Here is a 25,720-nt window from a genome sequence, read left to right as displayed (position 1 = left end):
AAAATTGAAAACGGGGTAAAACTTATCCTATGTCCTTTTCCTGGTTCTTAGCTACCTGCCCACCAATTTTCAGTCAAATCCATTCAGCCGTTCTTGAGTTATAAATGGTGTAACTAACACAACTTTCTTTTATATATATAGATAACTGAAATGGGAAATATCAAAATGGCTAAAATGAAGAACATGTAAGGAATTTTATTCCTTTGTTTACTCAATTTAGATATTTGATTGAAATGAGGTTTAGTGGGAAAAATCTATTAACTGAATTAATTAACATCATTATGAGAATTAATTTAAACTTCTAGTTACTTACTAATATTTTGTCAAACAGTTGTCCTATATTATAACTGAAATTTTTCGTAATGTTAAATTCAGGGACGAATCCATTCTTAAATGGTGCGTTTTTACATGTCTTATATAAAAATGACGACATTCCAAATGATTGGCAACAACCAATATAAATATTGGATAATTTAGTTAATTGAATAAAAATACACAAGTCACCCACGTGAAAAGATATCCAAAAGATATTTTATCGACGCGAAAATCATTATATGTCGAGATTAATTACGAAACTACGCGATAATCGACAATTTCGCGAAAACTGACAGTTGTACTATGAAAAGAAAACATTTTTTTTTTTCTAAGAATGTTCCCGTGCTTAGGTCAAGGTTAAACATTTTTACACACCATACTATGATTAAAATAGAACTCACCTTGTCTTGTGATCAGTTCTTGGTTCGGAACGGCGGGTAATAGGACTGCATTATGCGTCAAATCTTCTAAAGAGACACCAATCACGGCGGTAGACAATAGTGGATTTTTCACAACATTCCTTGAAGCCTGATCACCAAAGCCTCTATCGGACATTTCCGTGTTTTATAATTTAACAGTTTTAAGCGAAATTTTCGTGAATTTTCACATTGGGAAACACACAAAAAACAAATTAAATTATTGAGAATTACGTGTCACTTGCATATTTTGGTTTGACATTGACAAAATGCCAATCGTTTGGTAATTGATGAAATTAATTGATTAATTTTTTTATCTAGTTTGGTGTTGTAAAAAAGTTTTTGTAGCAATCCTATTACTTATTTAAATTACGAAGTCAACAACGATAAAATTAGTTAAATCTGGCCCCGATCAACTGATGCCATTCTACAGCTTTATATGAACAACCTTATACCCTTCATCAATGTAAAAAAAGAATACTTTCATTAGCCTTTTCTCTTTGCATATTCTACAAAATAGTATAAATTAGTATGAACCATTGTTTGCAAATAAAAAGTTAACAAAATATCCCTGACTAACCCATGGAAACTTAGATGTTTCAGTGTCGTGTTTTTGCACAACGAAAAGAATAGGTTTAATACAAATGATCACAACTTTTGAAACCATAATATTCTGTTAGATTTCTTCCAGAAAAACGAGTTACATAACACATTTTATAGAAATGCATAGAAAGTAATTTTATACTGTAAATTTATAGAAATGCATAGAAAGTAATTTTATAATGTAAATCAATACATAGTTTATAACAAAGTCGCTTTCGCTGTATGTCCGTATGTATGCTTAGATCTTTAAAACTACGCAACGGATTTTGACGCGGTTTTTTTTAATAGATAGAGTGATTCTTAAGAAAGGTTTGTATGTATAATAAATGCATAATATAGTAGAGAAACACTGATAAATTTAAAGTTTTCTAATGTGATGTCGTAAATAAGCACGTTTTTTTGCGCTTATATTGCAAACGCTGGCTGAACCCTACGAGATAGACCAAAATAATGTACTACAGTATTGTTCACCTTAAAAAGTTCAACAAAAAAGTCCGCGATGGTATATGTCTATCTCTTAGGGATAACCCAGCATAACCATTTTTATTCTTTTACGAAGTGATTTTAAACAATACAGCATTAATCCTTATCCATTTAAGTACCTTAAATAAATTGTGCATTTATTCTGTAGTAGGTATATTTTACATTGCACCCGTGCGAAGCCGGGGCGGGTCGCTAGTTTATAATAATCTAAACATAAAAGTTTCAAAGCTCGGCTCAAGCACCGAACTCAGTCTTTATATTCGATTCTATACTTTTTTTTCTACTATTTGATATTATCTGCCAATGTCACTGTCAAATAATCAACTCACGATTTTTCAAAGAACATATGAAACATTTGTATTTATTTGCTTGTAAATAAGATAAAACATGAAAATTAACATATAAATAAATCGTTTAAAATGTCAGAAGAAAAAGCTGACGTTGCTCCTCCTGTAAAACGTTACAGGCGCGATGAAAAGTCTTCAGAATCTGAGGAAGAGATTGATAATTATGTACCTTATGTTCCGGTAAAAGAACGTAAGAAACAGAAGTTATTAAAACTTGGCCGGCTTGGACAAGTCGCTGCGGAGGCCGCCGCGGAAACAAAGAGCTCTAGTGACAATGATTTGGACGATGAAGGTAGCTATTTGTAAAAAAAATATGAGTAATTTAAATATTCCCAAAGAAATTATTTATTGTATTATTTATACGATTCATAGCTAAGGGACTACCTAAAACATTGAGTATGACAGTAAGCCCTTTTTTTACCTTCTAAATTAAAAATCAATTTATATAATAAATTCCAGCATCTCAAGAGGAATGGGGTCGTAGATACAATGTCTCGCTTTTGGACCAGCATAGCGAGTTGAAGAGGCTAGCGGAGGCTAGAGCGCTATCTGCAGCTGAACGACAAGCAAGAGAGGAACAGCACATATTAGAAAGTGTTGCTCAAAGCAAGGCTTTGATGGGTGTTGCTGAACTGGCCAAAGGTATAGTTCTTTTTAAATATCTTAGCGACCCAAGATCTGCCGGCATCCTGCTACACCGTGGTGATTCCTAAAACTGTGTTTTGCGCAGTAATGTGAAGTTAAGAGCCCCAAAGATATCTGACAACTACTGTAATTGTAGATTGAAGGAGCACTTGTATTAAATTTGTCTGTGCTTTGTTTGCATTTAAAGAATGAATAAAAAGCATATTAATAAATTGAATCTGGATAAGTGAGAAGCCTCTATAAGCAAGAAAAATATCCGTCAGACCCTCGCTTATTCAGGTTTGAATGTATTTTTTTTTTAAATATTATAAGGGGTATACTAACAAGCTGCCACCTGATTCGCAGAAATAGCAAAGCGATCACTGCCCATAGACATCCGCAACTGCAGATGCGTTGCCTATCTTTAATCGACAGAGGACTGTACTGAAAGAGAATATTTTCCTTTCCTATGCATCCCGTTCTCCGTCAAATTCACTTGTGATGAGATTTGCTGCTTAATTTTATTTAAAGAGTGAATCATTAGAAAAAATACCATCAATTTTTAAATTTTATTATTACCACTGTAATACAATGTTGTACAGTCAAACCTGGTTAAGCGAGAGTCCAACTGACAGTATTATTTTTCTAATTTATAGTGGTTTCTTTCTGACCCAAGTTTTTCGCTTATAGAGGTAGTACTTTGGTACCGGACAGTCTTATTAATACAGTTTTCTTGCTTATCCAGGTTTGACTGTATATACCATTATTTTATTTTCTTGTATGTAAATTATTTAATATTATCATTAGACTTGTTCTTTGTTTAGGTATTCAATATGAGGACCCAATAAAGACATCATGGAGACCACCTCGTTCTGTATTAGATAGACCTCCGGAGAAGAATGATCTGATCAGACAACAACTTAGGATATTAGTGGAAGGGGAGGATGTACCTCCTCCTATTAGGACATTTCAGCATATGAAGTTTCCTAAAGGTAATGTTTTCATATAGACTTTAGATTTGAAGTAAGCAAATGTCGGGATAACTTCAAGTTTATAATTTGACTAGACAAATAACTGGACACACTTTTGGCCTTCTATTAGAATAAGTTCTCGCGTAATTAAAACGAAACTTAGTAATCTATTTGTTCTTCCAGACTATGTTCTACATTTTTGCCTAATTTCATCAAGATCTGTTGAGCCGTTCCGGAGATACCTTCAAACAAACATACATCTAAACATTGGCATTTATAATATTAGTTTGATCAGTAAGCATACCTTGCATAGCATACCTTGCATACCAGCATACCTTGCATAGTTGCATAGTGTAAAAAATATTGTAATATAGTGGTGGTTGATTGTGAACTTTGACAGTTTATAATCTCAGTACATTATAAACTAACAGCAAATTGTGTACAGAACGGAGTACTATGTTAAAATATGTCTGTGAACTGATAATACGCAATTTGATGTACAATTTTTCGACATAAGTTCTTTGAATTGTATAAATTACAACAAAAAGATTAGTATTTTAGTTATTTTTATTATTTTTACAGGTATCCTAAGAGGACTTGAAGAGAAGGGTATAAAAAAACCTACACCCATACAAGTTCAAGGTATACCAGCTGTTCTCAGCGGCAGAGATATGATAGGCATTGCTTTCACTGGCTCCGGAAAGACTTTAGTCTTCATACTTCCTATTATAATGTTTTGTTTGGAACAAGAAATCAAAATGCCATTTATAAGGTGAGTAATATCAGTTATAGTTTGTAAAAAAAATAGCTTATAACATGCCCAAGTTCATCAGCTACTTTCTCGTCAAAGTCCTGTCAAAATTGGTTCACTCGTTCCGGAGATTACCTGGAACATATGCAGTATTGAAGACAGATAGATAATTTTTTTTATACTTATAAGTAACTAGCTGTTTCCCGCGATTCCGTTCACGCGAAATTAAAAAAAAAAACTTAATTTGTAGTCTTATGTGGCTTATCAGACTATGTTCTACAACTGTGACAAATTACATCAAGATCCGTTGAGTTGTTCCGGAGATATCTTCTAACAAACATACATCTAAACATTCACATTTATTTTGTATGATGTAATAAACATCATGTATACGATATATGATATATTTTTTTCCATATTGTTTAGATTTATATTTATTTGTATAGATTTCAAATCTTACTAATATTATAAATGCGAATGTTTAGATGGATGTTTGTATGAAGATATCTCCGGAACTGTTTAACACATCTTGATGAGATTTGTCACAGATGTAGAACATAGTCTGGAAGAACACATAGACTAATGTTTTATTTTTTAATTCCGCGCAGACAGAGTCGCGGTCGCCAGCTAGTAGAACATAAGTTTCTTGTTTTTGCCCGACTAATTAAATATTGTAATGCCAATTTTATTGTAACACCCTATATCTTAAATGACTGAACAGATTTTGACGAATGTGGTGTAATTTGTTTGGTATTCTTCCAAAGAGTGTCATAAAAAAGCATTTTTTTTTTTGGAATCAATATTTGTTTGTTTTGAACACAAAAACTACTGAACATATATGAAAATTTTTTTCACTGTTGGAAAGTGACACTATCTTTGAGTGACATAGTCTATATTTATTACTAGATTTTTGGAACGAAGTTCCTTATCGCGCGTTGTGAAAGGGGGCTAGACGGAAAAAATTCTTACGAAAAATTGTCACGACATTTTTTGCTATAGTAAGTATGTTAACGACGAATGAGCGCTACTTCACCATGGCAACCACGTGACAATATATAACGAAAATTCATAGAAATAAAATGTACTTCTTGTGAAGACTTAAGTTTTTTATTCATAGAATAAACATTGGTTCCTTCACTTATTAATTGAAAGGAACTTCGTTCCATCCGGGTGTCCCAACACACCTCTCAAGTTTTTTTTAAGTATTCTCAGGAAAACTAGTTTTTCATAACCTACTTGTTTTCAGAAATGAAGGACCATATGGTCTAATTATTTGTCCATCACGTGAACTTGCAAAACAAACATTTGATATCATCCAACATTTTGTCAGACATATCAAGTTGTGTGGCAACCCTGAAATACGAAGTTGTTTAGCTATTGGGGGTAAGCAGAAGTTATGAATTTGTGATTGTTTTTTTTATACTTTGTTCTGAATACAGTAATGCGTTTTGTTTTTAACTTTATAACTTGCTAAAATTTAGATATTTCTAGGAAAGTCATTTTTTTACGTTATATGTACTGTGGGATTTAACTGCTTTGATGAATTGGGGCATAAGTTAAACTAAATTCTGACAGTGTTCCCCTGTCAATGTCAAAAAACTGTCACAAGGATTTTATCGTACTTAGCTGTTATGTTGTTTTTTTTTACTTTATGTCATTTTCTATGGTTGTCTATGTTGACAGAACTAACCGCGATAGTAGCGCCTCTCTTACTGAGACTTTTTTTTAAATCCTTTGTCTAAAAATAAGCTTTTTCTTTTGTGTGGTTTCAATCTATCGGCTCAGTATACATCCCTACTGATTGTCTCAGAGTCTACCCTAATTTAGAAATGACTAGGTTATAGTCAATTCTGGCATAGTGCGGATTGACTTCACACATATCTTTGAATTACATAACAATGTTTTCATCAAATTTACATTTGTAAATCGAAAAGCACATTGGTACATGACGGGATTTGAACCCATGATCTACAGGTTGCAAGTCAAGTGCTTAACCCCTGAACCACATACACTCTTAGCTGAAACATATTTGACTTAAATTTAAAAATTCGTTATTTGTCAAACCTTACAAATGAAGATCAACTTCCCGTTTACTGATTGATGTGAAATGTTGTATACATGTGTAAATTGTGTGATAATACAATTTTATGATGACATGGTGATGATCTGATGATGGAACTGGAAGTTGGTCATAGGAACTTCGCTATTAAATCACACAAACTCGAGTTTGGACTCATTTGAATCGTCTTGACGAATACTTAACTTTTTTTAATTCTTTTGATTAAGAAGACTATTATAATAGTTTTTTTTTAATTTGATCCATATTTGATAGGTGTGGCAGTGTCAGAATGTATGGAAGTTGTACAAAGAGGTGTTCACATAATGGTGGCAACACCTGGACGTCTAATGGACATGTTAGATAAGAAGATGGTAAGTTTTTAACTTTATACATGTTTTTTTACAGCATAAGATGACAAACTAGCGATCTGATTCGCTGAAATAGCGAAGTGACAGATGCCCATAAACATCTTTAATTACAGATGCATTGCCTACCTTTAAAAGACAGAGGATGAGACGCTCAGAAATAGGATATTTCTCTTTACTATGCGTTCCCTTCTCTGACAAATCCCCACCCTATTCCTATTCCTTTCTTTTATAAGAAAAGGGTGGAAAGGGATAGAAGACTACAATTAGTCTTCTGTAAGGTCGTGTTATTTCACTGAGTGAGGACAATTCCTGCAACAGATGTTGTTGTTGACATCTAATAATGTTAAAATTACAAAGTTTCATTTCTGTGTCATCAGAATTTATGTCCCAATCTGACCTCTATGAATGGAGAGGCTATGAATAGTGGTATTTTGTGCCTATTCGATTTGCGCCATTTTGACACTGTTGTTTGTAGTTTAACTGTGGTGGGAATTTGAATAATATAGATGAAAGTCAGTAACTTTTAATTAATAAAGCAAAAGCTGTTATTTGTAAGCAATGACTTTATCCATTTATATCTAATTAGGGTTCTCTCCACTCTGGGAGCTCGGAGTCTATTGTAAATACCGTTGGTTTGTGAGACTAAAATCTCTGTATAAAACATATCGTCATCCCTGTTATTATTTTTGACAAAACAGAGATAAAAATATGTTTTAAACGGAGATTTTCGTCTCAGAAATCGACGGTTAGTAATTTCACACATATCTTTGAATTAGCTGTTCTCTTTAATTTTTGTTACACAGTAAATCTTTCAATTGCAAATGTCAAAAATAAAATGCTCTAATGACAACGAAGGCCTTTGTCATTGGTTGAGAATTACCGTTACCATGGCAACCATCTTTACTGCTATTGGCTTGCAGTTTTTGTCCCTTTCTCGCATTACAATCCTATCAATTTACTCACTCCCTAAGTTAAATAGCTTGAAAATATATAGCATAAAGTGTGTTTTAAATATAGGGCTTTTTATAACACAAAGAATTAATCAAAAATATGCTGTGATTAATAAGATTTCACCATCGACACCAAAAAAAAAAGGAGAATGCTATCTCCCTCTTTCAGTGTATGTCTATCTCTCATATCAGGTTCGTCTCAACGTGTGTCGTTACTTATGTATGGATGAAGCTGATCGTATGATAGATATGGGCTTCGAAGAGGATGTCAGAACTATATTCTCGTATTTTGCTGGTCAAAGGCAGACGTTACTCTTCAGTGCGACTATGCCTAGGAAGATTCAGAACTTTGCTAGGTAATAAAATATCTAAACTTTTTATAACGTCATTCGATGTAACTTCAAACTTTTTATAACGTTAAAATTGCTTGAATTTGGTTGATTTTTTTTTAGTACAGTGATACACTGTAACGATAACAATTATTATAAATCACTAGTTGTCGGTAGCGACTCCGTCTGCGCGGAATTAAAAAAATAAATAGCCTATGTGTTCTTCCAGACTATGTTTTACGTCTGTGCCAAATTTCATAAAAATCCATCGAGCCTTCCTGGAGATATCTTCAAATATCCATCCATTTATCCATCTTTCTAATTTTATAAGGATTTCCAGAAAGATTGGTGCAGGCTAACGCTTCATTTCGACTTAAAAGCGCCTTTTCATGTTAATTAAAAATCTCAACCTTGAAATGGCGAAAATCAAATGGGCACAAAATATCATGCCTTATAGCCTGTCCAGTAGGGATCGTCCATTGATCACACGAGACCCGAAAGAATTTCTGAAAAAAATCACAAAAAAATCGCGGGGCGTGTCTAAAAATGGAATTTTTTGACTGATAAAGAAAATTTAATTTAATACTTTGATCTCAAAAACACCAAACACCATATATCACCAGAGAGGGGGTCAAAAAAATGCTAAAAAAAAAACATCTCGTGATTATTTAATCATCAGATCAGCTCTGGTGAAGCCTGTGACGGTGAACGTAGGGAGAGCTGGTGCTGCTTCACTGAATGTGCGCCAGGAGTTGGAGCCTGTGAAGGCTGAAGCCAGGACTGTACATCTGCTGCAGTGTCTGCAGAAGACTCCACCTCCAGTGCTGGTCTTCGCGGAGAGGAAACAAGATGTTGACGCCATTCATGAATACTTATTACTGAAAGGTACTAATCAGATGTCAGTGATTTATTGTGTACAGAATTTAAGATAAAAATCTAGCTTATTTAGTTTATAAATATAGCCTATGTCCGCCGGAGATAGTGTAGCTTTCTCACAGTGAAAGAATTTTTCTATTTTATTCAGTAGTTTTTGAGTTTATTTGTTACAAACAAACAGATCACTTCTTTATAATATTAAGTACAAATTAAGATAATATAATTTAGGTCACTTTCTTTATAACTTATAAATTAATATTACCTAAAAAAAAGACTAAAAATCCAGATGAACTGAGGCTTTAATAGATAATAAATAGATGCCATCTATTGTCTAAATTATAAAATAAAGATTTCAAAATAAACTTAAATTTTATTTTATGATTTACTCGAAAACGAAAAAAAAAATTAAGTAATGAAAAAACAATAATAACGAATGAGATTTGAACTAGTTCTTTTTCACTATTTTGTTTAGAATTTCATCTAACGTCTTATGTGTACAAGCTGTCGTCCCTGACTCCGTTTGTGATAATTAAAAAAAAAACTTAATAAATAGCACATGTGATAAATTTCAACAAGATCCGTTGAACCGTTCCGGAGATACCTTCAAATAAACATCTAAACATTTTTAATTTGTAACCAGTTAAATGTAACAAATAAACTAAAAAACTACTAAAGCGTTTACAAAAACTATTTTACTATTAGAAAGCTACATTATCATTGAGTGTCATAGACTATATTTATAACTAGATTTTATTTCTAGATGATAATTTACAGGTAAAATAAAAGTTAATTTATAGGTGTTGAAGCGGTGGCCATTCATGGAGGCAAGGATCAGGAAGAGAGATCTCGTGCTGTGGAAGCATTCAGACGTGGGGAGAAAGACGTCCTGGTTGCTACAGATGTTGCCAGTAAAGGTATGATAATAGTATTACCATATGTAAAAATTATTATTCAAACAGTATTTCTCAAATATAACCTACTAGTAAAAAAAACTTAACAATTTCATCGAATTCAACTTGAAACTGTTAAATAACTTGTAATTTTACTTGAAAATAGTCATAAATATCAGATCTATTTCTACCTCACTTTAAATAAATAAAAAAAAACTTGTGAGCCGTCATGGGACGCCTGGCATATGTGAAACATCGTGTGTGTACAAGTAATATGCATAAAATATTAAATATTATAATTAAATAAATAATAATAATAATGACAATGGCAATGGCAATGATAATGATAGTAATGATAGTAATTATAATATTTATAATATTAAGAAAAATGTTTAAATCAGAAAATTAATAAATATGTGGAATAATAATAATAATAGTAATATTCAATATTATTAAACTAAACACATATAGCTATACTGAGGTATACATATAAAATATATATATGTATACCTCAGTATAGCTTGGCGACCTGTCGCCACGGCAAGCGTCGCCAACCCAACGATTCGGTTTACAAGTGATCCTATAGATGTTTCACATCAAAAAATGAAAACAACGCCATCTATAATTAAAAACCCACACTATTACTCAGGTCTTGACTTCGCGAACATCCAGCACGTGATAAACTACGACATGCCGGAGGACATTGAGAACTACGTACATCGTATAGGACGTACTGGACGTGCGGGCGGAGAAGGTGTCGCCACCACATTGCTCGGCCGCGCCGCTGATGACAGTGTACTGAGAGATCTCGTACATCTACTGCGAGAAGCAGGACAAAAGGTAATAGAAATGTTTTGATATGTCTAGAATTATTTAGAAATGATCTATTAAAACGCCTGTGTAATTTAAATAGCAATGGCACATTTCTCTCTAATAGTGTCACCGCCTGTGAAATTTAAATATTATTGACACATATCACTAATAGTGTCACCGCCTGTGAAATTTAAATAGCAATGACACATTTCTCTTAAATAGTGTCACTGCCTGTGAAATTTAAATAGCAATGACACATCTCTCTCAAATAGTGTCACCGCCTGTGAAATTTAAATAGCAATTACACATCTCTAATAGTGTCGCCGCCTGTGTAAGTTTAATAGCAATTAAAAACCTAGTGATTTTGTATTAATTTTGGAGTGGAGTAATTATAGTCAGCGCCTGTAGAATTTTAATAGCAATTATATAATTACTATTATTTGTTTTAATTTAAGATCAGATTGACAGTTGGTATTAAAAATTGATAAATAAAAATATATCCTGCAAGCAGTAAATTAATAATTGATGTATTTAACATTTTTACTTATTATTTTTGTTAAAGGTACCATCATTCTTGTTGGATATGATCGGTGAGCCGGATGTACCAATTGCTGATGGTCAGGGATGTTCATACTGCGGAGGGCTGGGCCACAGGATTACAGGTATTTATATCATGCTAGCTGTCGCCTGCGACTTTGTCCACGTAGTGTTTAAAAAACTTAATAAGTAACTTATCTTCCAAACTATGTTCTACATCTGTGACAAATTTCATCACAATCTGTTGAGTCGTTCCAATGAGATATATTTAAACAAACATACATCTAAACATTCACATTTATATTATTAGTTAGATTTTATAGCGACATCTATATTCTAAAAAAGGATTTATAGCATTATTCTTAGTCACTTGACGACGTTTGTTGATAAATCTTCTATATATATAGTCAGAAAGTGGTGTTAGTTACACTATTTATAACTCAAGATAGGTCGAACTGATTTAGTTGAAAATTGATGGGGAGGTAGCTTAGAACTAGGAGACGGACATAGGAACTTTTTTTATCTTGTGTGCATTTTTTTTATTCCGCGCGGACGGAGTCGCGGGTAAAAGCTAGTTTAGTATAAAACATACACATTTAAAAATCGTCTTCACATATTTTCAAATTTTTATAAGCGAGAGTCCAACTTTTCTCCAACCAAAGTTTCTAGCTTAAGGAGGTTGTTCGTGTGGACCTAACTATGACTCTTACTTATCCAGGTTCCACTGTATTCTAGGTACAGTTGAAACCGGATAAACGAGTATCCAATGTGCCGCTTAAAGGTTTCTCTCTGATCAAAGTTTCTCGCTTATAGAGGTTTGTCTGCATTTCTATGTATATTACATTGGTTTTTTTTTATTTCAGAATGTCCCAAACTGGAGGCTGTACAGAACAAGCAAGCTTCAAACATCGGCAGACGAGATTATCTCGCGAATACTGCAGCAGATTATTAATAAAATTATGCATTATTGTAAAATAGTGTTCCAATCCTTTCCCCTCTCACCCAAAGGAGGGGACGTATGGGAAATATTCTCATTATGTACCCATCCTCTGTTTACTAATTAGGTATCGCATCTGCACTTTTTGTAGATGTTTTATAAGGAAAAATTTCGCCATTTTAGCGAAATCAGTTGACCGCTTGTTGTTGTCTTATAATAAATAAAAAAATTGTTAGATATTATCTAGAAATCCAATTAAAATGTCTCAGGAAGTAAAAAAAAACTAATATCTCGTATTTTTTATACAACTGCGGATTTCCACTGTTGAAAAACATTAACTCACTCCATCACCTTTTATACGAGACAATATGTTCCTAAATGTTAAGCCGGAGGTAAGGAAATATTTTTTTAAATAAAAAACAACAAAAATTAACTTAAAATGTTTTTTTTTTCTTTTCATTTATTTATTTATATATCTTAAATATAATAGTAAACCGAACAATGTGTGAAGAGCTTAAAAAAACACAAATGATCAAATACCTAAATATAATTAACTTTTTTTATTTAATTATTTATATATTACATGATTCCGAAACCCGGATACTAAAGGAAACTTTGCAAGACATAAATACACAATCAGTGGAGACTAATCTGAACTTCAGTCAGTCCCTTAGCGGAGATTTACTAAGAAACCTACCTGATATTAATATTTCAGTTACAAATTTCTTTTAAAATCGTTAAATACCAACAGAAATTTCATTAAAAATAATTCAATTTATTTATTTATAGCAACGAAATGAACAATATATAATACAGTCGAACCTGAATTATCCAGAGTCTAGAGAACCGCGATTTCTCCCTTATAGAAGTTTCTCTCTAACCAAAGTTTCTCGCTCCGACTCTCGCTCATAGAGGTTTCTCGTTTATGCAGATACGACTGTAGCTAATTAACATTAAATACCGGCTCTTTTTAGACAGATATATTTCTGGTCAAGCTATACACTCAGTCATTAATTTGTAGTCCATTAATGTATGATGTCCATACAAATGTACATTTAAGGCTCTTTTAGTAACCATTAAATTTACTAAATTAAGCAATTACAAAAACATTACATCACAAGTTTAAAAAAATCCTTGTTAAAAAAGTTGACAGAACTTTTAGTTATATTTCATAGTTTATTAATTCGACAGAAAAATTATATTAATTAAATAACCATATTAAATTTAACCCTGGATAAGCGAGAGACTGTGATACCTTTCTCGCTTATTAAGGTTTTTTTATTCCGAATTTCTCCCGATGGAGGTTTATCAGGACCGGATGACTCACTCATAATTGTTTCTCGCTTTATCTAGGTTCAACTGTGTTACTGAGTGCTTCATTACCAAGTGTGGTATAAACTGCCCACATATCCCATAATTGGGTTCAATTCTTATCTTGCAAAGCTCCGTAACAACAAAAAAAATACATCTACATCTTTTTATATAAACACAATTTATAATTTTTTTTATAAACTATCAAATTAGTTGCTGACAAATTTAAAGGAAATTTTTGACAAAAAATTTGATAGTTTACTTTTAGAGGTTGTCGGGGAAGATTGATAAAGTGCATTTTAAATTCCCATAAGTGGGCTAATAGGCACATGACCCCATTCAAATATCTCCATAAGTGGGATTTAAGATACATACCCATTATTTTTTTTTCAAGATTTTATCATTTTTATTAAAATATGCGGTGATAATATAAATATTTCTAATACTGGAACATTTTATAATAGTTTTTTTTATATTTTATGAGCTGGTTGACTCCTGAATTCGCCAAAATAGCGAAGACACTGCTATTATACGTTGTATTTGTGTATTTAATTCCAGTAATAGTCACATGTTTGAATTAACATATGGTATAAGATTTCATTTTACAGGTTTTTTTTCATGATATTATTTAAAAATTACTTTATTACATGCTAAATGATTTAGGAAAATTACGAAATTAACAGAATTTTTTTTTCATAAATTCCAAAAAAAAAAAAATTTTTTTTTCCTATAATTTCTATAATGTACTTTTGACGAGAGATTATTCTAAGAGATATATTATATTTACTGAAAATTTTACTGAGAACAGATAAGATTGTTTTTGATAAATTCAATAATTACTGAACTGAATTTTATGCTTGTGTTAAAAAAAATATGTCATTAAAAATTTGGTGCCAGCACCAAAAATGAATTGTTACAAAATTGTACCATTTTTTTATATATTTTAATTTTGATTGCCTTTTAGTTTTTAATAATATTAATAATTTGTTGTATATATATTTTTTTACTGCAAATATAATAACTCCGAAATTATTATTTAAATGAAAAACTTTACAATTAATATTACATTAAAGTAATAACTATGAAAAATTCAGCCACAAACAAATTGAAATTACTCGGAACATTTAAAAAGAAACTTCTCAAATAAAATCAAGTACCTTATTTAAAAAATCCATTATTTTATATCTCAAAAAAAAGAAAGAAGTAAACCTACAGTAGAATAGGAAAGTGCAACTAGATCAAACCTGTAGACAAAACATATAAATAACTTGGTACCTAAATTATAGTAAAATAAATCTGGCCTAGTGTGGCTGCAGACATAATCACATGACAAAATAGCTAGTCTGACAAGGATCTTGTGACATAAAAAGGGGGCTAATGAATTATGTTAATTAAGTGAACGGTTTTGAATTTATTGGTCACTTACCATTGATATGAAGCCGGTTTATCCAAATTTTATGTTAACTTCTTCACAAAACACAACACTATTTTATATCAGCGGAGATTATTTTCAATCCCGAACCTTGAATTTTGTTAATTATTTCTGATGAAAACACTTTTTTTTTCACATAACTTATCACCGTCCCCTTTATTTCACTATTTCTTATAATTTTCACTGAATTAACTAATAAAATGAACACAAAATGGCCGCCATGTATGACATTTGACGTCACTATAGAAGAAATAGGTACCAAATTAATGTTTTGTCACAAATCTTATACCGATATGGGAAAAAAATCTTCAAAAATTCAACGGTTAAGTGACAAAATCGTAGCCGAGATATTTTTTATTTTTTCGTCTAACTCTAGCTGATGCTTTTTTATCATCGTAATCATCGGAATTATCTTGATCGTAACTATTTTCGATCGACCAATCACCCATTTCCGTCTTAATCTGTATCTGTTTAACTTGATCTCTGACAGATTGCAACTTCTTTTTCTTTCTCTTAACGCTATCTTCTTTAGACCTCTTCCTAGGTCTGTTCTCTAGCACGAGATGTTCATATTCTTCTACAATATAATTCTCCGGATCATAACTTGTTGTTATTTCAACTCCAACCGATGGATCAACATCCGGTAAGATGTAGTAATTTTCGAAATCACCTTGTAATGTTATTTCGTTCATATCTGCTGTAAAATGTCTTTTCTTTTTTCCTGAATTGCAATGTTTTATATAAGCATACTTCGGCTTAGATTCTTCGGGTAAAATATTCACTCTCCATTCAGGATTTTGTGAAATAGGTATTTCTTTGACCTCCTCCATTGTTATTTCTTGTTCCTCGGCAATTTCGTATATAAAATTATCTGATACATTAGCGTCATCAATTATATGAAGGACTTCGCTTTGGTTCTCTATAGGTTCTGTTGTGGTCGATGTGTTTGGTAATATCTGAAATTTTATATATAATATTACTATATATATATGTTACTAATAAAATACACTAGTTTTTGCCTGCGACTCTCTCCGGGCGGAAGTTAAAAAAAAAACTTACTTAGTAGTCTATGTGTTCTTTCAGACTATGTTCTACATCTGTGACAAATGTCATCGAGATCTGTTGAGACGTTTTGGAGATATCTTCAAACAAACATACATCCATCCGTCTATCCATTTAAACATTCGTATTTATAATATTAGTAAGATTATGAATGTTTAAATGGATGGATGTATGTTTGAAGATATCTCCGGAACATCTCAACAGATCTTGATGACATTTGTCACAGATATAAAACATAGTCTGGAAGACCACATAAATTACTCATTTTGGTTTTTTTTTTAATTCGGCACGGACGTAGTCGAAAGCAAAAGCTAGTTCAATTATAAAAACGAATTATTAATATTAATATAAATTTGTTTTGACAAAATTGAATTATGAATAGTCAAAAATTAATTTACTTTATAGTGATACTAAAAAAGTAGTACTTCCCTACCCTTATTTGACAGAAGAAAGAATAGATGGAAGAAAACATGTCTCTTTTCTAACCTCCCTTACTAAATTCTTTTTCCCCATCTGTTCCTTATTGAAATAAACTTGAGAGGTGTGTTGGGACACCCGGATGGAACGAAGTTCCTTTCTATTAATTAGTGAAGGAACCAATGTTTATTCTATGAATAAAAAACTTAAGTCTTCACAAGAAGTACATTTTATTTCTATGAATTTTCGTTATATATTGTCACGTCGTTGCCATGGTGAAGTAGCGCTCATTCGTCGTTAACATACTTACTATAGCAAAAAGTGTCGTGACAACTTTTCTTAAGAATTTTTTCCGTCTAGCCCCCTTTCACAACGCGCGATAAGGAACTTCGTTCCAACTAGACTATATGTTTTATGTAAGATTGGATGTATGTCAATTCCGTACGATGGAACCATACTTGAAGTGTGAGGTGTCAATTATGTTCCCAGAGTGTCATAATCGGTGATATTTACCTCAATGACCTGCTTGGTATCCGTCATCTTGGTGATGACCTGCTCCGATTGTGTTATGGAGGCTTCCGTCTTGTCTGATTCCACCTTCACAACCCAGAGTTGTTTTCTTTGAAGGTTCTTTAAAGATCTGAAAAGAGTATTTGACAATTTAGAACTAGACTTAGGGGTGGTTCATAAATCATGTGTTTTTAGTTTTTTTGACCATCCCCTCTCTAGTAATAAATGATGACATTTTAGACTACCCCTCCCCACTTTATCTAAAATCACAAGTACTTTATTACAAAGTAATGTTGAAATTTTCTATATTATTAATTGAATTTACTCCTTATATGTGATATTTTCTGAACCGCCCCCCCATTTAGAGTGTCACTTCCTAACTACGGTGATTTATCAGGTTGAATTGTCATAGCATTATGCAATCTTTTTGAATAGTTCTAGACAGTTTGCTGTACGATATTTCCTCCTAAGTGGGAAGGAAATTAAATTCTTTAACTGTGTAAAATTTAAGATTTAAGAAATCTTTATTTCCGTAATATAAATAACAATTCACTTACTTAAGGTAATTCATTTTTTGACACTATTTTTAACACTTTTTTTTTGTAGTTCATTCATTAGAAGTTAGAATAGATTTTGATATACAGTCAAAATCTGTTATAACGATATTGAAGGGACTACTCATATTGAGTCGTAAAAACCGATAGTTGTAACAACCGGTGATAGGTATTAATAGGAAAGATATGTATATAACATTCAGCCAGGACCTTTGATTTTGGTCAATTTAACCGGTATGTTGTTCTAAACGATGTCGCCATAAACGGTTTTGACTGTATTTATATTTACTAGTGCTATTTATTTTTTACATAATTTATTTTTATTATTTACTATTTAGTAATAATGTAATCGGGTAATTTATTATATTATAACATATACTCACAGATAACCCAATGTATCGACCAGTTGTCTCACATTGAGTCTTGTTATGTTCTCTGGTGGCTCCTTCTTCGGTGGATCCACGCTGTAGTTGTGCTCCATACGGATTATATCAGCAGCTAGGACGATACATGAAGAAAAATATAAAATATACATAAAAATACAAAGAAAAAACCCGGTTATAACGACATTGAATTGATAGGTCATATTCAGTTGTAATAATAAGTATTATTATATTGATGGCCCCTATATATAAAGGTCAATGTACAAATTGACAACTTTACAGGAGACGCTCTCAAAGTTTCAATCATATATGAAAATAGACCACATAGGACTTTTTACTTTAGCAAAAAAATAACATTAACACATGTAAATGTGTATTTGTGTTTAGTGCATGTTATTAACTAAACTAAGAGGTAGATTTTAATATAAAAAAGTATATCATCAATTTGTTCCTTTGGCCCATATATATAGGACCCATCGATATATTATAAGATGACATACGACTAAGACGCCACTTCGTTTCGCTGCGAAAAGCGAAACGACCCGTATTGCAGATGCTTTACCTACTTTTAATTGACGGAGAATAGGACATACACAGAGGGATATTACCTCCTCCTATGCGACTCCTTCACTAAACTCACATCCCCTTTCCATCTTTATAAAAAAGGTGAGAAAAGAATTGGGACTTAAATTCAGTCCTCTAACACGCATACTCATACGAAACGATGATTTACTTCCACTTGAAATCTGTTTTTTTTTTTAATATTACAAGTTGGCAAACGAGCAAGCGGCCACATGAATTCGCCGAAATGGCGAAGCGACCGCTGCCCATAGACATTTGCAATTACAGATGCGTTGTCTACCCTCAATAGACGAAGGAGGAGACGCACAAAATGAGAATATTTAACCTTCCCTTTATCTTCTATATTGATTTATGGTGTTCAGTCCGTTTAACTGTGGATTTCTGAGACCGAAATCCCCATTTAAAACATATCGGTCATCCCTGTCATTATCTTTTACAAAACAGGGATAACAATATAGTTTTAAATTGGTCTCAGAAATACACAGTTAGTCGCTACGATACCCTATCCAATCTGGTAATAATAATTAAGTAACAGCCCGAGCCGAGGCTCCTGAGGGAGCCCTCGAGCCTAGTTACTCTTAAACGAGGTTTAGGCTAAGCGCCTACGCACGGCCACCTCAAGCCCGGTGAAGCTGTAAATGCCTCCTCAAGGCAAACAGTGACGACTCAGTCACAAAAAAAAGTTACGATACGTATTTTAAAAATAACTAACATTATGGTTATATATGGATCATTGTAACTTGAATTTCATACATCTAAAGATAAAATAACACGAGAACTCAGTTATGGTTAAAATGTAAACAAAATCAGTTAATTTAACTTAACTAACTATTGGAGACTAACCGCATTAGACGATCTTTACAATTAAAATGTAACCTAGAAACTTTATATTTAAAATTAATAGATCATTTTTTATATTTAGTATCATCCATCGATCCATCCAAACATTCGCATTTATAATATTAGTAAGATAAAGATGTATTATAATAATGTGATCACCCTGTATAAGATAGCGGTTACCTTTGGGCGGGCCGCGTATGAACTGTTCGTATATAGCGTGGAAGCCTCCCGCAGACGCCGGCCCTGCAACAAGAGCCCGTCACTCGCCACTGCCTTATACAGGGTGTTGCTACTTTACCAAAACCGGTTACAACGACATCGATACCAACAAATTCTTAATAACCGATAATCTAATACATTGTTTATTAATCTTTATCACCCTATATGTCGTTTTAACCGATGTTTTTCAGTGATAACTATATCAATTTAACGCATACGGACTCTATTACTACAAAAATCTTACGGGGATTTTGTTTAAAATTATAAAAGCGCAATCTAGAAACATCTTAAGATACGCAACATAACAAAAATGTTCTTAAATTAATATACCTAGAATATTTTAATGCATTGAAAACATAACTTTGTGAAAGCTAACGGTTTAAGTAAAAATTAACCGACTAAATTCATCAGTTAAGCCTCTTTACCACTTAGCGACTACCAAAAGAATAATATATCCCCACTGAGGGTCTCAGAGTCTACCCTAAGTTAGAGACGACTATGTCATAGTCAACCACAGTCAAGTGGCGGGTTGACTTCACACATATCATTGAATTTCTTCTCAGGTATGTGCAGCATCACGACGTTTTCCTTCACAGTAAGAACTTCAGATAAAAGTACACATGTAAATCTAAAAATAATACATAGCGGGATTCGAACCCATGACTTGCAGATTGCAAGTCAAGTGCTTAACCCCTGAGCCACCAACAGAAGTGATTAACAGTAAAACTACCAAAAGCATGTTATGATATATAAGTGAAGACAGGGTAAGAGACATAATTACCTTTCTTATCGCTGGCTGACTGTACCAATGGTGCTGCTTGCTCTTGAGGTGTCAGTAACTCTGGTAACATCGGAGAGTCGATCCATAAACCTTGGGCATCCATCTCGAAATGGTACCTATTAAGATATAAGGTTGAGATAACAAGAGACTCGGAGACATCCACAAATGCAGATGTGTTGTCTACCTTTGACAGAGTAGTGGACGCATAGATAAAGAATACATCCCCTTCCTATGCGTCTTCTGTTCCGTCAAATCCACTTCCCCTTCCCAATCCTTTCTTATAAGAAAATGATGGGAAGGGACAGTGGACTAAAATTAGGCCTCCAGCAAACATACATCAGACAAAAAGCAGAATGACTTTCTCTTGCGGTGTCTCTCATCCGTACAGTCTTGTAACGGAGGGTTTCGAGCTTGCCCTAAATAAGGTCTCAAGTCCCCTGGCCTAAAGACACTCTTCAACAGTAAATTTCTTTACATATATGTACATCACAAAGTTTTCCTTCACCATAACATCACTTCGGGTATTGAACTCAAACCTTAAGGTTACAAGTCTGATGTTTAACCACTGTGCCACTGAACCCTCTCTACTGATCACAACAGTATTACTAGTATATAAACTAGGAACTGAAAACAAGCTTGACATGGAAGTTCAACCTGTTTTGGCTAAATAACATTGCTTCCCTTTTCCACTACTGTTTAAGGTATCCATATTATTCCTGTAACTGCATAAACATAATTACCCGCATAGTTGAAGGCTGACGTGTCTCCAAAGACACTCGCTCTCCTCCTGCATGGCCCCTTCGATCCATTCTTGCCTCGGCCCTTCTCCCTCCGATGATGTGTTCACACTAACAAGCAAAACATATTAACAAAACTACTACATTTGTTATTTAAAAAAACCAAAAAAAATCGAGTAAGTGTACGTCTATAAGACTTGTAAGAATAACAGGATATTACAATGAAGTTGACATACATAAAAACTCCCATACATAAACACTTATACATACAAAAAACATCCTTATGGGGTATTCAGGTATTAATCAAACACTCATTACCACTATCACTTCTGACTGCCCATGTAATTATTGCTATTTTTTCCCTTACATATAATTAAGTCTTTTTTTTAATATCAAAAGGTGGCAAACAAGCAAACGGCCACCTGGAATCGCCGAAATAGTGAGACTACAGTTGCCCATAGCAAATGAAAATGCAGATGCGTTGCCTACCTTTACTCAACGGGGAAGGGTAGCACAGAAAGAGGATATTTTTCCTTCCTACGCGTTCCCTCTTCCGCCAAATCCACTTCCCCTTCTCATCCTTTCCTAATAAGAAAAAGGGTGAGAAGGGAAAGAGGAATCAAATTAAGCATCCGGAAATTAAGTCTTGTAGCCAGTTAGCTTTACTAATATTATAAAGATTTGAATGTTTGCATTAAATAGGCTATGAAATAACTGATTCAATTTGAAAAATTCTTACACTACACTATCCCCAGGTGACATATGTTAGTGACATGGGTAAGCAAATAAGGTTTTATAAACCCTACTAATATTTCGGTTTATTTTTTATGGCAGACTATTTGTTGCCATTCCTACTTGGGAGAGAAATTAATACATAATTTTAAAGACAATAATTGTTCATCAACTCTATAATATTGTTCTGAACCTACATTAAATAATGCAGAATGCATTTTTGACCGCATGCCAAGTTTTCTACAGTGTATAAGAAGAATTATTAATAGTGTTTATAACTAGAATATAACTATTTCATCTACTTATTTAAATAACAAGCGTTATTTTGTATCGTCATCATGGAATAAAAGAAAAGCTTGATGAAAATTCCATATAATTGAGTCCAATTTCTATCAAAGCATTAGTTATTTGTATTTAATTTTAACAATAATTGAACTGTTCAAGAGACAACTTCTAACAAACATCCATCCATCTAAACAATTGTATCTATATATATAGTCAGAAAGTCGTGTTAGTTACACTATTTATAACTCAAGAACGGCTGAATCGATTTGACTGAAAATTGGTGGGCAGGTAAGACATAGGATAATTTTTACCCCGTTTTCTATTCCACGCGGACGGAGTCGCGGGTAAAAGCTAGTTTGTAATACTAGTAAGATTAATTATACTTTGTTTTCCCAATAGAGTTAATGTTTCAGTACCGTGAAACCTTATGTTGTATTGGAGTTAAAAAACTATGGGTCTGTACTTATATTTATGTGTTAGGTAGATATGTGTTAATCAGCTCTGTATTGGTTCAAATTCAGGTCAAATAGACTTGAACCACTGAGTAGTAGCTCAACAACTAATTTGGCAGTTCACTACTCATTCGGTTGTACTGTATCTATGTGAATAGGCCACAAGGTGCCTGCTGATTCACAGTTTGCGGCTCAAAACACCAATCATAACTCTAAGCAGAAAATTGAGCTGAACTGATTATTGTCCTGCTTCACATATATGAACCGTGAGCTGATCTGGACATCAATTTTATTTGAGTACCCATCACTAAAGTTAGATGATTATAAGAATGAGAGTTCTGTAAATATATACTTTTTAGTGATATGTTTTTCATGTAAGTTATTTAATAGTTTAATAAGGAATAACATTTATAATTTTAACTTTTATCAATATTATTTTGATGGATTGTAATTAAAATTAATATTATTCAAGTAGTACTGCAATTAATAGCAGAAAAAGAGTAAAATCTATGAATTAATGTATTCAATTATATTACGTATTTTATGAATATTGAATAATAGAGAGTTAATATGCAAAGTCTTAGAGGTTTTCTTACAATTTCTTATTGTAATTCATGTAACTATGAGTTTTAATGGTAGAATGTAATGTAAACATACACTATGAACATAATTCGAGATACCATAAATAACGCTGATTTGGCGCTTACTTTAGCCGTGGAGGTCAGAGGATGGATGCAATGGAGGCGTCGGTTTTAACCTACTTACGAAATACATTGATTAAAGTGATTAGATTGAAATAAAACACTTACTTGTAAAATGAAAAGCTGCAAACCACATCATACTCTAAATTACAGCCTTCAACTACACACTTTTGTGCCGTCATTGTGGTGCCTAGAACCGCGACCTCCAAATATGGAGTCCGATATATCACATCCTTGTTTATACTTTGAAATATTAAAATACTATAGTTTAGCGCCTAAACTAACTTTCAAACAAACTAATTTGATGGATCTTTGGAAAATTATCAATCAAATGTCGAAAATGACATGCTGTCACGAAAAGTCGAAGTCTTAAATGCGTGCCACTGCCATGAAATGGTGATGTAATTGCGTATTAAAATACGAAATGGCAACACTGGGTTGCTTCATCGATTTGAAATGAGTCGATTGACCTAATTATTTTATTCGCTAGTTGGAAATCTTGTATAGGGTATTAACAATATCATAAGTGCAATTATTTTAAATTGTGATTTTTTTATAGAAAGAAATAAAAACCAAAATTTGTTAAAAAGGTATGCATTTAAAGCACAGCATTGATTTTAAAGTCTTCAGGGATTTATTGCTAACACTGTCCGGCTTAAAAACTAGAAAACAAGGAAATAGATCAGTGTTTTATTACGAGACTTAACAAAAATGTCTGGTTTATTGATTCCATAAAATACGCCTGGTAAAATTCTTTTTGATAGCGTATCAATTTTTTCTAAATAATTTAGTTGGCTCTGCAATAAATAATAATAAAACTAACAAACTAACTAACTTTACATTGTTTATCGTTAAAATAATAATACGATTTCGAGTGAATTCAGGAAATTTTAAGTTGAAAAATATTTTTTTTTCAGCAAATTCTAAAATCGATTTGGAAAAATCGATTTCAGTGCTGCCAGAAAAATTAAAAAATAATAGACAACGAAACTTTATTTTTCTTTTTCATGTTAATATGGAGGTGGGTTATTTTCGTCAATTTTAAGTCGTCATTTTAAGACAAATGATGAAGAATCTCAAGATTTAGTGTATAACATTTAATTACTAGACTTGTCACATATAAGATTTTATGGTTTACTAAAATTAAAATATAAATTTTAGATTTCTTTCAGTCATGAAAATCATAGACAATTTATTTAAGAAAATATATTGATCAACTTGCTTCTCTGCTTCCGGTCATATTGAGGTTATCTTATTACAATACTACTTGATATTTCATAAATTAAAAGCTATTGCGCAGTTCATCCTATATGTTTATTGTTTCGTATAATTTATTGATAACACTGAACTGAACATTGTCATTGTCAAAGTTAACGTGACAATTTTGACAAAATTATGACATCAATCAATTTTAATCGTCATTGTTTTATTATTTCTGTACATATTAGCTATCACAAAGAGGGAAAATGGAATGAAACTTTATTGGTTTACATAACTATTTGTAATGTACTGTTACGTAAGGAACTCAAATGATTCATGTTTGTAATATCATAATTCAATTATAATTGAATTTAATTACATTAGACATTGATTGACATGGACTTTGATTTAACTTTTCAAAGTCTTAACCTTACAAAAAGAAAAGAACAAAAGAGAAAAACCGCAATGTAATTCATAAAATTATTCATAACTTTCTTTACAATTCATAGAGCCTGTTAAATATAATTTTATTCTCAGATTTGTTTAATATTATTCCAACCAAATATTCATAAATATTTTACGTCAAGCCAAAAAAAAAAAAAAAACAGTTCTAGTAACAAATTGTGCGGGGTCGATAAGTCCTACTCCCATCACAATATCTCGGTTTACCGAAATCTTGGAAACGCCCCGCGCCTTACAAATGGTTTTAAAAAATGTACCGTTTAGCTTAATTATATTTCTATAGTATGGGTCCCAAAAGAACTAGTGACCACCTGATGTCGGTAAAACAGCGAGATCACTAAAAGAATACCTTTTAAAAAACGAGGATAGGATGTACAGAAAAAGGACATATCCCTTTACATCCACTCCCTTGCTAAATACATTTCTCTTTACCCTTTATGGATGGGAGAGGGAAAAGGACTAGATTTGATTGGTCATTGGATGTAAGGAGAAAGCTTATTTGTACATCTCTGTCTACCACTCTCTGGTAAAGGTATGAAATTACAAACGAAATGTTTACATCAGGAAAGTTTATTATAAAGTCAAATACAAAATTGTTCTCATATAGAATTATTTACTTGCTACATAATACAAAATCTATCAAGAACTAGACAAGATGGCGAGTTGTACACAAAATATACTATATGTCACTGACGGTGTACGCCGCCCGTTTATAATTTGCCTATTTTAAACGAACGAATTAAAAATATGACGTGTTATATTTCGACAATTTGTAAAAGTTAGTTTTTGGA

General features: G+C 32.5%; 2 protein-coding genes across 3 annotated transcripts; one reads left to right on the top strand and one right to left on the bottom strand.

Moving 5' to 3' along the window:
- The first annotated feature begins 2,171 nt into the window (after positions 1 to 2,171).
- Positions 2,172 to 12,330, top strand: LOC106710017 (ATP-dependent RNA helicase abstrakt). Its single transcript, XM_045685313.1, has 12 exons — positions 2,172 to 2,456; positions 2,624 to 2,806; positions 3,613 to 3,780; positions 4,342 to 4,531; positions 5,757 to 5,893; positions 6,843 to 6,940; positions 8,080 to 8,243; positions 8,896 to 9,101; positions 9,890 to 10,006; positions 10,632 to 10,822; positions 11,358 to 11,457; positions 12,196 to 12,330. The coding sequence occupies exons 1-12, from the start codon at positions 2,237 to 2,239 to the stop codon at positions 12,282 to 12,284; spliced, it is 1,863 nt and encodes a 620-aa protein (XP_045541269.1). The 5' UTR covers positions 2,172 to 2,236; the 3' UTR covers positions 12,285 to 12,330.
- A 2,419-nt stretch (positions 12,331 to 14,749) lies between these two features.
- On the bottom strand, positions 14,750 to 23,660 carry LOC106710008. 2 transcript variants are annotated; one of them, XM_045685348.1, is made up of 7 exons: positions 23,376 to 23,660; positions 21,101 to 21,208; positions 20,361 to 20,476; positions 19,541 to 19,603; positions 17,939 to 18,053; positions 17,005 to 17,131; positions 14,750 to 15,968 (listed from the first exon to the last, which is right to left on the bottom strand). In XM_045685348.1, exons 1-7 carry the CDS (start codon positions 23,447 to 23,449, stop codon positions 15,336 to 15,338), a joined length of 1,236 nt encoding a protein of 411 aa, XP_045541304.1. In that variant the 5' UTR covers positions 23,450 to 23,660; the 3' UTR covers positions 14,750 to 15,335. The 2 variants fall into 2 exon arrangements, with proteins under 2 accessions (XP_045541304.1, XP_045541305.1); XM_045685349.1 differs by lacking the exon at positions 19,541 to 19,603 and having other exon boundaries at positions 14,752 to 15,968.
- Between the last annotated feature and the right edge of the window lie 2,060 nt (positions 23,661 to 25,720).

The sequence above is a fragment of the Papilio machaon genome, chromosome 29, assembly GCF_912999745.1.
Source record: "Papilio machaon chromosome 29, ilPapMach1.1, whole genome shotgun sequence".
Classification (NCBI taxonomy): domain Eukaryota; kingdom Metazoa; phylum Arthropoda; class Insecta; order Lepidoptera; family Papilionidae; genus Papilio; species Papilio machaon.
Note: the sequence above shows the minus strand (reverse complement) of the source record. Positions and strands in the feature narration are given on the sequence as shown.

What these genes read in the sequence shown, in the direction of transcription:
- LOC106710017 (XM_045685313.1), top strand. Translation starts at nt 2,237, where the DNA reads ATGTCAGAAGAAAAAGCTGACGTTGCTCCTCCTGTAAAACGTTACAGG. An exon ending in AAGATTCAGAACTTTGCTAG is followed by an intron (nt 8,244 to 8,895) that starts GTAATAAAATAT and finishes TTTAATCATCAG; the next exon opens with ATCAGCTCTGGTGAAGCCTG. An exon ending in TGAATACTTATTACTGAAAG is followed by an intron (nt 9,102 to 9,889) that starts GTACTAATCAGA and finishes GTTAATTTATAG; the next exon opens with GTGTTGAAGCGGTGGCCATT.
- LOC106710008 (XM_045685348.1), bottom strand. Translation starts at nt 23,449, where the DNA reads ATGACGGCACAAAAGTGTGTAGTTGAAGGCTGTAATTTAGAGTATGAT. An exon ending in CATACGCGGCCCGCCCAAAG is followed by an intron (nt 18,054 to 19,540) that starts GTAACCGCTATC and finishes GTATCGTCCTAG; the next exon opens with CTGCTGATATAATCCGTATG. An exon ending in GTCGATACATTGGGTTATCT is followed by an intron (nt 17,132 to 17,938) that starts GTGAGTATATGT and finishes TACTCTTTTCAG; the next exon opens with ATCTTTAAAGAACCTTCAAA.